We start from the raw sequence: 17,276 nt of genomic DNA on the forward strand, positions 1-17,276 counted from the left end.
AGCACCTCCTAAAACCAGCGGTACAGCTGTTGTACCAGGAAAATTACTTTCTTTAATGCCGGCTATGGTACAACTGTCATACCAGTCATCCCCTCCCTATTTTAGAGAATCGCCTATCTGTAGATCTCTGGGTGGTCCATTGTTGTTGCTCAGAATAGCCACTGGCTATGCATTGTTTCCCTCTTCTTATCAGTTTGGCTACATTTTGGCAAAAACCGCAGGTTCCTTCTCGTGCCAATATACTTGAAAATCAAATAGAAGCCATCTCTTTCTCAAACATTAGCGCACTGTCTAATAATTTTAGTACTAACTTTTTTAGTACTCAATTTTGCTATGATTAAAACGTCAGCGATTTTGCACGCTGTTTAAACTTACCAGATTTAATGCTTTTTAATCACAGCAAATAAGATTAGATTAATATTTGAGATTTAATGCCCTTCTAGAAAATACATAAAACCGCTTTTATTGTTTATTTCCTTTTTATACATATGAATAATAATGCTATTTTGATCCTTTTTTAGGGGGGGGAGTGCATAAAAACCCTTAAGAACTGTTAACTCTTTCAAAGTGCTTATATTATGTAGGCAATTTTGTCTGATTTATCAGGTGATAAATAAGAGACAACTGCATGCATAATAGTTTTTGTGATTTTCTTTCATTCAGTGATTGCTTTGAAAGATTTTCGTTCATGTAAATTAAATAAAACCAATTTATCTTTAGAGACCCTCTTTGAGGATGGGATCTGCCAAAAAGTATTTAAATATCATTAAAGCTCCCGTAACTTCTACTAAATTGAATCAAAACATCAGTTACTTTGCATAAAATTTCGGCCAGTTTTATTTGCTGAAATTCTTATACTCTTCAAGAGATAAAGGGAATTCAGACAAGTTAATAAAAAATTTATCTTTAAAAAAGGAATGCCATTTTGTCTGTAATAATGTGTATGTCAACTTACTATTAAATGTGTGAGAATTAGGACAGGATTATGGAAAAGCACGCGAATGCTATCTGTTTAAGGGGATGGATGCTTTCTTGTAAACCTTTTTAAGAGAAAATTGCTCGCATTTAAGTTCCTGATGGAAAACCCCACATGTAATCAACCCGTTCTCCGGGTTTGATTGGATTGATTTTGTTCACTTACTGAATTACATCAAAACACACAACAATTACCTTTATAAAGGAAGGGATGCCTTCGTGAAGGACTTTCTAAGGGAAGCTGGCTTGTATTTACGTTACACAAAAAACATGAATCGAACCCTTTGGCTGGGATTCAAATCTGAGCAATCTACCGCTTTTCTGAAGGGCCCGTAAAAAAATTCATGAAAAAGTATTGAAATAACCGGTTTAATTTACTAACCTGTATTTCTCAATCGACAGTACATAAATTAGGCATATGAGGGGATTATTTGTGAATAAACAAGCTGTATTGCAATTTTCTCCACTATTTCATATTATGATGGAATTATTGCATTTCAAAGTTATTTCTCATGAATTAAGTTTGCTCCGTTCATGATTTTTTATTTTTCAAAGAGAAAATTTCACACTTTCAATAAAAAATACACAAGAAGATACTTTATGCAAAATTTGGCGTAAACAGTTTTCTTAATTTTGCTTAAGAAATTGAATTGCTTAAGAAATTTTGCTTGAAAATATTCCAGGGCAATCGTTTTCATTACTGGAAGAAATATGAAAAACAGATTTACTACATTGTGTCAACACCCAGTATGCCTTTAGTCTTTTGAAAATGTGAAAGATTACTCTTTCTAAAATAAATTAGAAAATATATTATATGCAAATAAAATATTCATTGAAAATGAAATAGACTTCAACCTTTGGATATAATGATGGTTTTAGGTGAAATTTCTGCCTATGAAAGGAAATTGACATATAATTCTTCAAAAACATTTAAAACTGTACTGAAAAGTACTTTTGATGATTGCATGTATAGGTCACAGATAATTTTTTTTTTTTTTTTTTTTTTTTTTTCCCCTCTGCTAACATAAACAAAAGCCAATTTTACAAAGAAAAATTCTCGTTAAAGATGTACCTCCTTTGCCTGATAGTCCAATGTAATATTTGTTAAAGGTTAAATGATGAAACGCAACCAATGTATCTCTGGTTTTCTTTTTTACATGATAATAACAAAATTATCGAAAAAGCAGATTTAAATTTTGTTATGTAAAGCTTTATTATTGATGTAAGTTCATCTCAAAATCTAATTGTATTGAATCTCATTTTAATCATCTAATAGTAATAGATATTATTAATGAATTTATTATTATTTCATTAAATTAGTCGTTACCATTATTTTGTTAATGAAATTATGTTATTAAAAATCGCATTCCAACCTGCAGACTTACAAAGCTAGTTCGTATTTATTATATTTTGTAAAATTTTGTTTTTGTTTTCTAATTTCTAATACAAAAATGTGTGAATGTAAATGAAGTGTGAAAACAAAGTTATAAAATTCACAAATTATTGCAGAGATTAATCAGAAATAGTAAATGAAATATAAACATTGCATACATTTTGTTCTAACTAGAACTTCATTTAAATAAAAGCAAAATAATCATAAAAAAAATCGCAAATCTAACAACCCATCTACTATGGAACAACGTCCGACAAAAATGTAAATTTTACTGCATCCATGGAGAAGGGACTAACGACTTTTCTCATTAGGAAAATGTCAAAGAGGGGTCAAAAGTTGTTTTGGACCTGAAGGCTATTGTTGCGTGCGTACAGGTTCGTTTGGAATTGAATGCACAAGTCCGATGATAAATGAGTAAGATTTATTATTATCACAAATAAATAAAACACAATACTTCAATTTTCTCAGATATTCATACAGTATTACAATATCTTTTAACTACTCAAATGTTCAACAGAACTTAATTCAAAACAGTTACAGAAAACTAATCCGCCAATTCGCTACAATAAACAAGAGTAGTTTGCTAAACAAACTCTTAAAACAACAATAAACTAACTAAAATCACATGAACTGAGAGGTTTTCCTCCTTTCATAAGATTTTAAATCGCACGCGAGAATTTTCTGGAACTTTCTCAAAATCAAAAAGAGCTATTTATTTATTAAATGTTAAATGCATGTGCTCTTGTATTTTTAATTTTCCATCTTAGCTTTCCTTTAATATTCATCACGCGCTACACTGCACGGGGAATATAAACAATTTAATTTATAATTCAACTAACATTAGCTATTTAAATACTAAATCCGTAACACTGTCCCCTTCCCGAGGACTGCATGTCCTGGGGAGTATATTCCTGGACAGGAAGCCAAACATACAACTAAGGCATAAATGCAATAATAAAAATTAAATTACAATAACAACCAACATGAATAATAAATGCAATAACTGAAACAAATCAAATGTTATCAAATAAATACAAATCAAATACTAAATACACATTTAGAAACAAAAAGGACCATGGTCTTACACTATTTACAATTGTTTACATTACTAACTATGGCCATAGTAATTAGCTAACTTGTGTTAATGAACGATTTTAGGTTTAGAGTTCCGACGGATCCGAACCACGACGTCATTCAGCCTGTTTAGGACTGTGTGGGGACCATCCCTAGGTGACTGTAATTTAGGCCTGACTCCTTTTCGTGCAATCGGGTTCCACAACCACACCTTGTCTCCTTTGTTGAATCTATGTCCAGTAGCTCTCATGTTGTATCTGGTCTTCACTTTCTCCGTTGCCAAGTTGAATCGCTTTCGTGCAGAATGGTGCATCACTTCAAACCGGGCCTGGACATCTTGGATGTGTTCTTCTGATGATAAAGGCTCATCCATAGGGCGACCAAACAGGCAGTCACAAGGCAGACGAATGTCTCGACCAAAGAGCATCTGAGATGGAGAATAGCTGGTAGTCTTGCGTTTCTTTTCGACCCTAATATGATTTCGGTAGCTTCCTGCGCTGGGTTTTTCGGACAAGTCGTCGGCATTTCCAGGTGAGGATCCTTTCTGAGGATGGATAGTCATGTCATCAGATGCTGAAAGCAGTTCGTTGTTTTTGAAGTCTAAGGAAAAATTGTATTTCCTTTTAAAGTCCAATCCAAGTATGCATTTATCTGTAATATCCGCCACATATGCCATGTGATGGTAGGCAGCACTTCCAAACATGATGTTCACGTTTAACTTCCCAGCTATGTCGATCTTATCAGCAGGTGCAGTCTGAAGGGTAACACAGGATGGCATCCAGATAAGTTTAAACTGTTGAGCTAAATCTCTCCGAATGATGGTAACATTATCTCCTGTGTCAAAGATCATATTGCAAGGAACTCCATCAATATGCCCTTTGATGGACAGTCCGTTACTGTTGTCACTCACTGTAGAAATCTTGAGCGCTTTAAAATAGGGTTTTTCATTCTCTGGCAAACTCCGTTCCTCGTTATGGTCATTGATTTGTTTCCTCCATCGTTGCTGGGAAATGGTCTAAATTTCCGTGCTCCGGGGTGTTCTGCTGTTCCTTCCCACGTGGCCTTCAGCTCCACAGTTCCAGCAGTTCCGTTTCTTGTTACTCCTTTTTCATCCGATGGCATTTAATTGTCTGTTCAACTCGTTTGTCATATTTTCCGTGCTTTGGGGTGTTCTGCAGTTCCTTCGCACGTGGCCTTCAACACCGAAGTTCCAGCACTTTAAAACTGGTTTCTCTTCACTTCTGTTCCATCTGAAGCCACTGACTTGTCTGGTAAAATCTGTTTTATTTTCCGTACCCCAGGGTGTTCTGCTATTCCGTCATAGGTGACGTTCAGAACCACATCTCCAACTCCTTAGAGCCACTTTGTTCTCACTGCTACTCCATATCAAAGTGTCGACTTGTCTTGATAAATCATCTAAATGAGCCATCAATTGATCCACTGGCTCGCGCACTCGCACAGCTCTGACTGGGTAGCGATCTCTACAAGTTGCTTACTGGGCTGCCTCGACTTTCACGGCGTACACTAGAGCGCTTTCCAAGTCTTAAACATCCGCCATTCGCAGTGTTTTCTGTATCTCAGAGTCCCGGATGCCATTGATGAAATATTGCAGGGACAAGATTTCCCTCGTCGCTTCTGCTCTTAGAGAAGCGGCAAGATGACAGGCCTTAGTTTGAGAATCCTACCCATTCGCATCCGCAACGATAGAAAATTGTCTTATACACTTGCCAGAAGGTCTTCCCATCATATGGAGATAGTTTCAGAGAGGGATGAGCAGACATTGGTAAAAATTTAAAACCATCCAAATTGCTCCCTGCTGTCACTACGAATTTCTTTAAAGTATCCACTTCTTTGGCAACCGCAGAAACCCGGTCATCAATTTGTTGTTTGATTTGTTTTTGAACGGAACAAACTCTTCCTTCTATTTCTTCTTTGACAGAAGAAATTTTTACTTCACTCTGTCCCACTTTATTTTCAACCACATCTATTCTGCCTTCCATAGCATCAAATTTGGTTTCTATTATGTAGGCAATTTCTCTTTTCATTTTGTGTTGACTTTCTTCAATATTTACTTGTATAGCTTTTATTTCTTCTTTAACAGATTCCTTAGCAACTTTTATCTCGTCTTTAAAAGTTAATTGACCAGCTTGAATGGCCTTCATCTTTTCCTTAACGGATTTTTGACCAGCATCCATTTTCTCTTTTATGGCTTCCTGTCCTGCTTTAATCTCTTCTTTAAAGAATGCTTGGCTAGCTTCCATCTTTTCTTGGAATGCAGCAAAAGCACTGATGAGCTGCCTCAATTGTTCTTCCATCCCTCTTGTTATTGGCATTCAGATCCCACTTCTGACACCAAAAATTGTTGCATGCGTACGGGTTCGTTTGAAATTGAATGCACGAGTCCAATGAAAAATGAATAAGATTTATTATTATCTCAAATAAATAAAACACAATACTTCAATTTTCTCAAGGATTTCATACAGTATTACAATATATCACAGTAGTTATCTTTTAACTACTCAAATTGTTCAACAGAACTTAATTCAAAACAGCTACAGAAAACTAATCCGCGAATTCGCTACAGTCAACAAGAGCAGTTTTCTAAACAAACTAACTAAAATCACGTGAACTGAGAGGTTTTCCTCCTTTTATAAGATTCTAAATCGCACGCAAGAATTTTCTGGAACTTTCTCGAAATCAAAAAGAGATACTTATTTATTAAATGTTAAATGCACGTTTTCTTGTATTTTTAATTTTCCGGCTTAGCTTTCCCTTAATATTCATCACGCGCTACACTGCACGGGGAATATAAACAATTTAATTTATAATTCAAGTAACATTAGCTATTTAAATACCAAATCCGTAACATATTCTCAGAATCATTTAGATGAGAGTTTAGTGCCATCAAGTTCTAATCACAAAGATAAATTAATTTTCTTTAAGAGTTTTAAGCCTATTTTTAGGTCCTAAAGTTTTCCACATCTTAAACTACCTACTTTCAGGGTGATATAATTTTTATAAGCAGCTTGACATTTTATAAATTTAACTACCTTAACATTCCTGATAATATTTTATTCAGTTCACATTTATTGTTTGAAAATAAGTATTCTCTGCGAGTAATACAATGAATGAATGTTATGTTAGACCAAGTTTGAACCTCTGAATAAAAACAGGAAATATTTCCATTTACAACGAAATCAATACTAATACAAATACATTTTAACCAGTTAAGTACATTTTCTGAAAATAATTTATATACTGTATTAAAAATATGTATTCTTTTAGTGGCTGGAAACCATATGCATATTTCACAAAAAAAACTTAAGTTATTTGACTTCTCAGTGATATTTGTCTAGCTGGGTAGCAGATTTTTCACTTACTGTATAACATTTTGTGTTATTAACCCTCTGAGCCATCGATATGCCCTTTGATGGACAGTCCGTTACTGTTGCCACTCACTGTAGAAATCTTGAGCGCTTTAAAACAGGGTTTTTCATTCTCTGGCAAACTCCGTTCCTCGTTATGGTCATTGATTTGTTTCCTCCGTCGTTGCTGGGAAATGGTCTAAATTTCCGTGCTCCGGGGTGTTCTGCAGTTCCTTCTCACGTGGCCTTCAGCTCCACAATTCCAGCACTTCCGTTTCTTGTCACTCCTTTTTCGTCCGATGGCATTTAATTGTCTGTTCAACTTGTTTGTCGGGTTTAGGCGGTCAAGACGGCCTACCTCGAAAGCGTTACCGTCGCTTCTAGGCGGTCACTGGGAAAGTGTTCAAAAGTGTTACTGACGGCTCTAGGCAGTCAGTGGTGAAGACCTCGAAAGCGTTATGACCGCCTTAAAGCGTCCGTGCAGATATCTCCCGCCCTTCTTATTTCTGGAACACTGGAGATCTCTAAATAACAACTCTCGGTAGGAGTTTAAGAGGGTTGCTCTTCTTTGTTTTAGGTCTCTACGTTTTATCGCCAAGAAAGTGTTTAGACATACGACAAACTGACGCGAACATTCTTCACTAAATAAATAAGCAGCGTGTAAAAATTTCCCAATACTATGTTTAAACAGATAACATTTTCATAAAATATCCTTTAGATTTCAAACTAAATGCGCAGAAATATGCAAAATGCTTGTGAATTCAATTAAAAAATAGCATTTCAAAATATTTGCATTATTTAAATAAATTTACTTATGATTATATAGGTGCATAAAACCGGCAAGTTAAAGACTTTCAATTAATTCGCGCGAACCGAATAGTACTGCATTCAGTTAACCTGAATTACATGCAATTGCATATAAAGAATAACATTACTTAAGCAATAAGTCAGATAAAAATTATAAAATCAATAGTCTATTTTAATAAGTTATAATAAGCGTATTCTTGATAGGGGTTTATAAAAGAAAAACTAATTTAATAGTAAATATAATAATAGCGACTTAATTATTCTTTTTGGAACAATACTCATCACTTATACTGGTTTGCTGAAGTTTTGTTCTAATGTATTTTAAATCGTCCAATGCTTTTAATGTACATTGATATAACTTTGTCAGCAATCTGAAGAACCTTTTCGACTCATTAGATGCTTTTGAATAAAACTTGGATTAGTCCAATTTAAAAAATATTTAGAATTACCAAAATAATAAAAGCTTATTTCTTTATCAAAGTACTACATTATTTAGTCAGCAAGAACTGATCATAAAATCTGAGCCTTATGCCCAAGATTCATAGGTCTAAGCAGTAAAAAAAGCTTGTCCTTCTAGAGAAAATCATCACATATTATAGAAAAGATTTTGCAAGACATCATCACAACTTTTTAAATTTAATCTCATGTATTAGAGATCAAGTATTTTACCATAACTTTGTTTTCACATGTGCAGATGATCACCGTGTTTTTAACTTCCATAGCTTAAATTAAAGAAATACACATAGCAACTTCAACCATGAACATTTGACTTAAGAGAAATTTTTTTTGACATGCTGTGCGAAGAAATGACTAAATATTGATTGATTTTACATTTATGTTAAATGACAGTGATTAAAAAAGAATAGCTGTAGATGTGTAAAAAACCCATACATGTAATCTTCTATATTTCTAAAGGAAAGCTTAGAATGGTTCACAATAACGGATGGCTTTGATCATTCTGTAATGTCATCGTAGGTACATTCAGTTTACGGTTTTGAAGAACTGGAGTAGTTCAGATTTGTCGCCTAAGAGTAATTACAGCCCTGGGGGGCTGCTTTACTTACAGAACGTAAAAACAAGTTTTTAAACATACGCATACAAAAGACATACCTTTTCTCACAGCATAAATGGCAGATGTGATAATTTGAACACGTGCTTTCAATCAGTTGCTTCCTCCTAACAAAGGTTCCTAGAAAGTCTTGTACTGTTTTAAATATTCTGTGTTCGAGCATTGTGAATGCTTCCATTCATTATTTTTTAATTTGAAACAATATTAAGTTGTAATTACTGGTTAAAATGGCTTAAAATAAATTGATACATTATATGAAGGTTTGTAAAAATGAAAACTGGAGTCACTTCCTTTCACATAATTTCTGACTAGCTCTTCCAAAATATTTTAAAGCTTACTTTACATCATACTAGAAAAGTCTACATTTTGGGAAATTCATTTGCTGTTTTTAGTTAGTTATGTTAATTGGTTTTTTTATGTAAGAAGGCATTTAATCGTTGTTGCTGTGTTACAGTGCTTATTTTATTGTATAAGTACTTGTAAGGCAGCAATAACGCAAATATTGCTTTATTTGTTAATATTATAATGCATAGAGGAACTTAAAAAAAGAACAAAAATAATTTTTCCTTTATAATATGGCCTTAAAGGGTTTCCAATGAAAGCATAGATAACTAAGTAGTAACATTAATAACAATATATCAATTAATTTACTAACCGAACATGATAAAAATTTCAAATTCGAAACCCGTCTTTTTACTAAGTACTTTTCTCAGAAAAAAATATATATATATATATCTTCGAAAAATCTATGCTGTTAATACATTTTTGGATAACTTCCTGAGAGGAATTCATTGATAATAATAATATATAGAATCCATTAGGTGCTATAAAGCCATGAAAGAGGTAAACTTAACAATGCACTCGGCAGGCTCACAGTCATGGCCGGTTCGGTTTTTTAAATACAGGAAAGCTATGAAGACTATCTGCCTAAGAGGAGGGATGCCTTCGTGGAGGATATTCTGAACAAATCTAGCATATTACACATGAGGAAAACCACGAAAACCAACCATGCAGTCAGCCCGTTTGCCTGAGATCGAACTCAAACAGGCCGAACTACCAGTATTCAGATTCAGAGGTCTTAACTGTTCGGCATATGGATGAGGCCTTGAACACAATCATGAATCTTCAAACTTATTCAGCTGGACGTGCTGTTAATTCCATATATTCTCCTCTCTTAAAAGACTGAAATTCGAATCATAGATCTTTCAGTTTACTAATTGGACTTTACTACTTGCACCACCAGGGGACGCAAGGCAAAAAAGGGTAAGTCTTTATAAATGTACCAGCACAACAGCATTACATGATTTGGTGGACATCTTAACTTCGAAAATAATATGGAATGTATTTCCAAATGGATATTATGTTCGATTATTTTTTAACTTGTTGATTCTAAACCGATCGTCACCTTTTCAATCCAAAAAAAATTCGTATTATATCTAGATGCTATATAAATCATTTTATCTACATATACTAATTTACAAAATTTAACTTTTACATTAGTCCTACAGCAAGAAATTTCAAAATAGAAAGTGTTCTTCAACTGCAAAGCAGTTCTATGAATGTAATAAGTTTCAGAAACTGTATTTACTATGATTTAAGGCTTTAAAATTTTAATATTTATAACAAAGATTTCAGGAGGCGTCTTGGCATTGAAATAATGGAATACTAATCCAGAATTCTTAAAAAGTCCTCCAACAAAGGCATCCTTTCTTTTAGGCAGATAGCCCTAGAATGCTTTACATTAGTCAAATAAGCCAAAGCATACTGTTACTGTAAAAAAAAAATATTGTATTTTTCTTACATAATTTCGACTGCAAACGTTATATTTGTTACTACGGAAAGATTTTATTTTTATGTTAAATTCTGAATGCTTGAATTTTTATAATACACAGAAACAGAGATAACAAAAAACTAAAAAAATATTCATAATTTACTAGGATATATAAACAAAATAATCATTGTTAAATAGATTTTTAATAAGAATATTTTGGAAAAAATAAATGATTAATGTATACTTTACGTCGTACTTCCTAAAAAGCTTGTTTGTTTTAATTGAAAACGATGAAACATTCTTGAATCATCTGACTAAGAAGTGGAATGCTTTCGTGAAAGATTCTGAAAGGAAACTTGGCTCATAATTGTATTTCACACAGAGAAATCCTAAAAAGTTCCTATGTAGCTAGGCTGTACGCCATGATTTGAATCCGTATCGAAGGACCAGATTTTGTGGTCTTATCCAGTCGGCCATCAGAAAACCCAATTTCGTAGAAAACTACAAGAATCGAGTCATTAAATAATTTGCTATTGCATTGCATCGGCTAAATAATTTGCATGTCACATAGATTTTAAAATTTAACATACCACGCAAAGTCATATTTTCCTAAATAGATATGGGCTAGCCAACGGTCGAGCGGTAATATCCTTGAACACTGGTAGTTCGACCCGGACTCAAGTTCTGGGAAACAGGTTGACTGCATGGACGCTTCAATGATTTTCCTTCTGTGTTTCAATACCAGCCAATTTCCCTTGGTAAGTTCTCCACGAAGACATACTTTCATTAGTAAGATAACACTTTCCTTACTTTGCCATAATCAAATAAACTAAACTAAACCTAAAACTGTCATATGTTTTGCCGCCTTTTTAAAGGAAGTTTCACATTCAACATCCCTTACAGTAATGAGATAATTTTACTTGTTCGCATATGCCGTATTGACATATTTTACCCGTTCAAATATTCAAGAGGATATTTATAACTCAATTTTGGCTGATCATGGAAATAGACGATAGAAATGGATCTTTACGTAGATCTTGTGCAGTTGTTATATTGTGTTTTAACTGACTGCCTATGATTTTTATACATTTAGATAACATAACTTTAAGAATATCAAATTTATGTACAGAAATATTGCTTTAGATGAACTATAGAATGAATATTACAAAAAGTATTTTTCAGAAAGGCAATTTAAGATGGAAATTATTGTGCGATATTCATTTTAAAACAATACTTTCCTCCTTAAAGTTATAAGGTATTTTCTTCCTCTTTTCTGCATGCCTTCGTGGTATAATGTAGTGCATTCGGCGTATATTTAAGAGCTCCAAGGTTCGAGTCCCGGCTAGGGCTTTGCTCATTTTTTATGTGTCTCCTCCACAAACAACCTAATGTTCTACAGTGTCGTCCGAACTAAAAAAAGGGGGGATGGATGATGATTCTTCACCACCAGGATTTGGCAGTTGGGTCTTCTTATCTCCAGTCGGCCTTTAAAAGGTGGAGCATATAAGGTATTTTCTAACTTCTCACTGCATCCTTCGTGGTGTAATGGTAGCACTCTCAGCGCATATTCGAGAGGTCTGGGTTCGAATCCCGGCGAGGGCATTGCTCATTTTTCACGTCCTTAGCATGAAAAAAACCTTATGACTCTACGAATTGTCTTTCTGAAAACAATATCTGGTTTCATATATAATATTTTACAAAAGGTATTTAAAGAAAATTTAATCAGTTATTCTTTAAATTTTGCTTTAAAAAAAGTGTATTTAATGTGTTTCTCTTCAAGATATGCTATTTAGATTACTTTTTATCTTTCCTGTAAAATATTTACAAACAAATAAAGCTCATATGTTTGAAATTGTTTGATATTCAAACCATATATTTATTTATTTTGAAACATCTTTAAAAATCTGATGCGGACATCACGTGACTTCCTTGTACACCAAATGAATTAAACACATTTTTTGCTAAACTTCATTTAAACCTATTTCATTGAAAATAAAATAGGCTCTTTCATTTCAAAATGCCCATTTGGAACTGCCGATTGCAATAAAAAAGAGGTGCACAACTAGATGTTATAGCAATCGCATACAGAAACTTTCAACATTTTATGGTTTACTGTTTTTGAGTTATGCGATATACATGAATACGTACGTACGGACGCACGTCGCGCTAAAACTAGTCATAAGTTCCAAATATAAAATTTCAGCATTTTATGGTGAAGTTATGCGACATACGTACGTGTAAGCATCATGATTGAACTAATCAAAATGGAAATTTCCCTTGAAATATGAAAATCAAAATTTTTCCCGATTATAATACTTTACTTATTTCTCACAAGTGAAAACGATGTCATAAATAACTAACTTCTAATAAATTTATGATGCAATCTAAAGAATTATTTAAATATAATACTTTAATCTGGAATAAACTTAAAGTATTTGAAAACTAAATATAAACATACTATTAAAATAATTTGCGAATAATTTGTATTCGAAAAATTAGAACATGAGGGCAAAAATTCTCTTTGTATATTAAAAAGGTATTTTCTAAGAAAATAACTGTAAAGAATGCAAGATAAATTTTTCACCATCATCGAAGTAATTCCTTAAAGAAACTGGAAATTTAAAGCATTTTACTTAGTTTCTATTACTTATGCATATTTACTAACTTTCTTATTCGGGACATATCTTGATTAAGGTACGAGCAATATACAACATATGTGTTAGTATGCAAACTATAACGTAGCCAAATAGGAGATAAAATAACATTTTAGCAACCAATCCTGTGACGAAGATACCATAGGGAGAAAAACTAATTTCACTCGCTAAATTCAATGGAGAGAATTAGCTTAATTATATCCATATGCTTTTGAAGTAGTTTGAGTCGAAATACTTGCCGTTTTTGTGACAGACCAGATGAGTACACACACGATTATTTTTCATGCCGTTTCCTGAAAAAGCCGTAATGCTCGGGGGGTTAAATCTTTTTACACCCCCCTTTCAAATCAAATTGTTAGACACGAGAAGGTTTGAAAATGATCGAACTAGGTTACCTTTTGCATGTTTCACAGATTTGAATCATAGTAAGCAAAATCAGATATCCTCCCATTACGATTACTGAAAGGATTTGAAAGAAAGCTTTCCAAAGAAATGCAATCATTTGTTAGCTTAATTCTATATGATTAATAATTTGTTAGCTCCAATTTTTTTGCTTGGCATATATCGTGGTACTTTTCTGTTATCATGACAGGATTTAAAAATATATGATGGATGTGTTCATGTGCGCATGCATTTATGTTTGTGTCTATGTATATGTTTGCATACACACACACATATATATAAGCCACTTAAGTGTTTGTTGCCGATAGTTTATTGTTGCCACTCGGAAAAATGAGCATGGAAATTAATGTTTTCGCAGTTTTTAATTAATATCTCAGCCGATAAAAGTCGTACGAAGATGAGAACTGTATCGATGGATTCGGAGAATTTTTTGGAATCTGAGGATACGCGTCTCGGATTTCAACTTGGCGCTGTTCCGTAGATATTCTAGAAAAAAGAATTTGGCACGTAGCTAAATCCCTCTAATAGGGAAAACCCAAGAAAGAAAGTGGAAAATATAGGGGAAAATTAGTTTTTAATTGATATCTCTGCTAATAAAGCCCCACGAAGACACGAATAGTCAAAATGGCGTACCACAGACCTATGGAATCCAACGGTGTGCTTCACTAAGCCCAGGAGCCAGCCATTTCAGAGGAGATGATGTTACTTCGTCCCATATATATATGCTACTTAAGTGTACAAAACTTTCAGTTCTAGTTAACAATCCCAATTCCAATCCATCTTTACCCTCAACTTTTAATCAAATTACTTCATAGCTGTTTTCTTTCTATCAATAGATTGTGCCAGTAGCTTGATTTCCTTCCTTCTCATTTTTATCAGCTTCTCTTTTGTCATTTGCACTTCTGCAGCAGAAGAGGATTGTATATTCAAACCTTTGAAACTAATCTTGCAAATATAAGAATACTGATTCTTTTTGCTTTAGTGCCTCTTCCAATCATTATCTGGCATATTATTTTAACACTACTGTTTCATATTTTTAATTTCATAATTTCCCATATCATCTTTCTAGATTTAAACTAGTGAACTAAAACCTGGAATCACGAAAGCTGTACTGAATTTAGATCTCAGACTTTACTAGTTCTGACACTGTTTTTTTTTTTTTTTTTTTTTTTTTTTTTTTTTTTTTTTTTTTTATTTAATTTTATTATTATTATTATTATTATTATTAAAAAACACGGTACTTTGTTACCCCAATTATACAGTTATTGAAAATGTTTTATTGTAACTGAGTTTTTTTTATTATTATTATTCTTAGAGATTTGTGGCCTGGTTTAATTTTTGCTGTGAGTTAGTGGTTAGGAAACACGAGTGGAGGAAATTTCTTTCTTGAACCTCATATGTAACATGTATTGACAATTTCTTATATCATATGTCTGCATCATATTGTAATAAACTTACTTTGTATGAAAGCATAATTAATTTTGATTATTATGAGTTTATAATTTGATGTTTTCGCTGTTAAAGGTTCGAAAACAATTTGAAAATGAAGCACCTTTTGAAAATATTACGGTTGAATCTGAAAGGGTACGATTATTCAAAGAATATCAGCAGACACTGGAAGTAAGTGTATAACATCTCTACATTTAGAAAAGAATAATTTTCTTTATATATGTGTCTGTATGCAGAGAGATAGATAGGATTATTTTTCCATTTTAGGAAGCATGTAGCCATCATCATAGTAAATCTAAGAAGCATTCCAAAAAGTCTAAGAAACAAAAACGTCGCTCTAGGTCACATTCAAGATCTGTAAGAATTTTAACTGTTTCATTATTTATGTGTATTTAAACATTTATTTAAAAAAATTTATTAAATTTTAATTTCATTTTTTGTCTTCCCCCTAAGAGATCAGATTCTGAGGAGGATTATAGGCACAAAAGTAACAGAAAAAAGAAGCACAAGTCTCATTCTAGATCTAGGTCAAGGTCTAAAAGTCGATCATCTATAGATTCACGTGTTCGATCTGATGACGGTATGTGTAATTTGATGATATTTTTAAGTATTGAAAACTAGATTAATAAAAGCATTACCTCAAAAATATACTGATAAACAAAAATGTAAGAACTGAAAAGGCTTATATAAGTAATATTCCACATCTGTGCTTCAAATGAGTACAAACTGTAGCATTATCAATTTGTAGAAAAAGTAAAAAGCATTGACCAAGAAATAACCCAAAGGAGACAAAGAACATTTATTTAAAAGTGTGCGTGGGCATACCCATTGTAGTGCAGAGAGATGCACTTGCTCCCTACTAACTGCCTTCCCCCCCCCAAAAAAAAAACATAACCACCAGAACATTTGCTCTCTTTCTTATTATTCTGTTATGTGTTTTCTCGCGAAGTCTGGTTTCTAGACATCTTAATGCACTCTCCACCGGAACATTGGTGAATAATGATTTTACATCAAAAGAAACCATGAGTAAATTTCTAGGAGAATTTCGCAAATTTCATTTCTCTTGCATCGAAATTGATGAGCTAATTTCTCTCACTCTGTTTGAAACAAACACATTTTGTTTTCCAAAATAAATATTACAAGCAAACTGAGGGATTAGGCATGGGAACCCCCTCAGTCCCATCCTGGCTGATATCTACATGCATTATTATGAATCAAAATTGTTTGAAACTTTAAACTTCCTGGCATGGCTCCGCTACATAGACGATACTTTTACCCTGTTTGAAGGTAATAAAGATGATTTAAATAAAGTTCTTTCAACAATGAATTCCATTGATCCTGCTATTTAGTTCACTTTTGAACTTGCAATTCTCTTCTGTTTCTCGACATTCTGGTTACACGTAACACATCCAACTTCAGTGCTATGGTTTACCATAAACTTTCAGCAGTTTGCCTTCCACCACACTTCAAATCATGTCATCCGACTAAACAAAACTTAGCTTTAAGTTTTAAAGTCTGCTCTTCAAGTTTGATCCTCCTAACTATCCCTTAATGAAGAACTAAATTATTTAGATGCAATAGCTATTGACAGGGGCTTTTCACCCAACATTATTAATCAAACAGTTAAAAATTTCTCATCTCAACACACCAAAAGGCACACTTTTGTTTTAGGAGATTATAAAAATCCTGTTGTCATTCCCTTCTTTCCATCAATTAGCTGTAATGTTGCACGTATTTTGCAGAACTGTAACTTTTGGGTCGTTATTCTCCCATCAATAAAATTCCAAGTTCCATACTCAAGGACCCCATTTTGGATATGAATTCCTGGGGTATTTACAGGATTCTTTGCCAGTGTGGTTTAATTTACATTGGCCAAACTAAGAGAGCCTTAAAATTTCGCGTTAAGGAACATGAGGCATATATTAGAAAAAAGGAAACACAGAAGTCTTCTGTTGCTCTACATTGTTTGTCCGAAAATCACACTTTCAATTTTTCTGCTGCCCAAATTATTCAAAAAATCTTCCATTGGAGAACTTGATTTTCTAGAGGCATTTCACATCCAAAAACATCTTTCTGTTCTAGTTAACGAGCCTAATTCCAATCCGTCTTTGCCTTTAGCCTTTAAAGAAATTATGTTTTAGTTCTGGTTTCACCAACAGATGGCGCCACTTGCTTGTTCTTGTCCAGGCTTTCTTATCTTACCTAATCATTATTTCCTATCTTGTTCATTTGCGGTTTTGCAGCTGAGGATGGTGGTTCGGTAAAACCATCGAAACTAGTCCTGTGAAAATTTTGAAAATATAACGCTGATGTTTGT

The 17,276-nt window shown here is 33.3% G+C and overlaps 1 protein-coding gene across 2 annotated transcripts in view; it reads left to right on the forward strand.

Annotated features, from left to right (window-relative positions):
• The window catches only part of Prp40 (pre-mRNA processing factor 40), a 149,441-nt gene that overhangs the window by 108,016 nt on the left and 24,149 nt on the right, over nucleotides 1-17,276 (forward strand). For both annotated transcript variants that reach the window (XM_085822344.1, XM_085822345.1), the window contains exons 21-23: nucleotides 15,035-15,130; nucleotides 15,227-15,316; nucleotides 15,413-15,539. In XM_085822344.1, coding sequence (XP_085678470.1) covers nucleotides 15,035-15,130; nucleotides 15,227-15,316; nucleotides 15,413-15,539 — 313 coding nt within the window. The remainder of the gene's footprint in view (nucleotides 1-15,034; nucleotides 15,131-15,226; nucleotides 15,317-15,412; nucleotides 15,540-17,276) is intronic.

This window comes from Stegodyphus dumicola, chromosome 8 (genome assembly GCF_044657685.1).
Source record: "Stegodyphus dumicola isolate Sdum_Otavi_A_Nest chromosome 8, ASM4465768v1".
Taxonomy (NCBI): Eukaryota; Metazoa; Arthropoda; class Arachnida; order Araneae; family Eresidae; genus Stegodyphus; species Stegodyphus dumicola.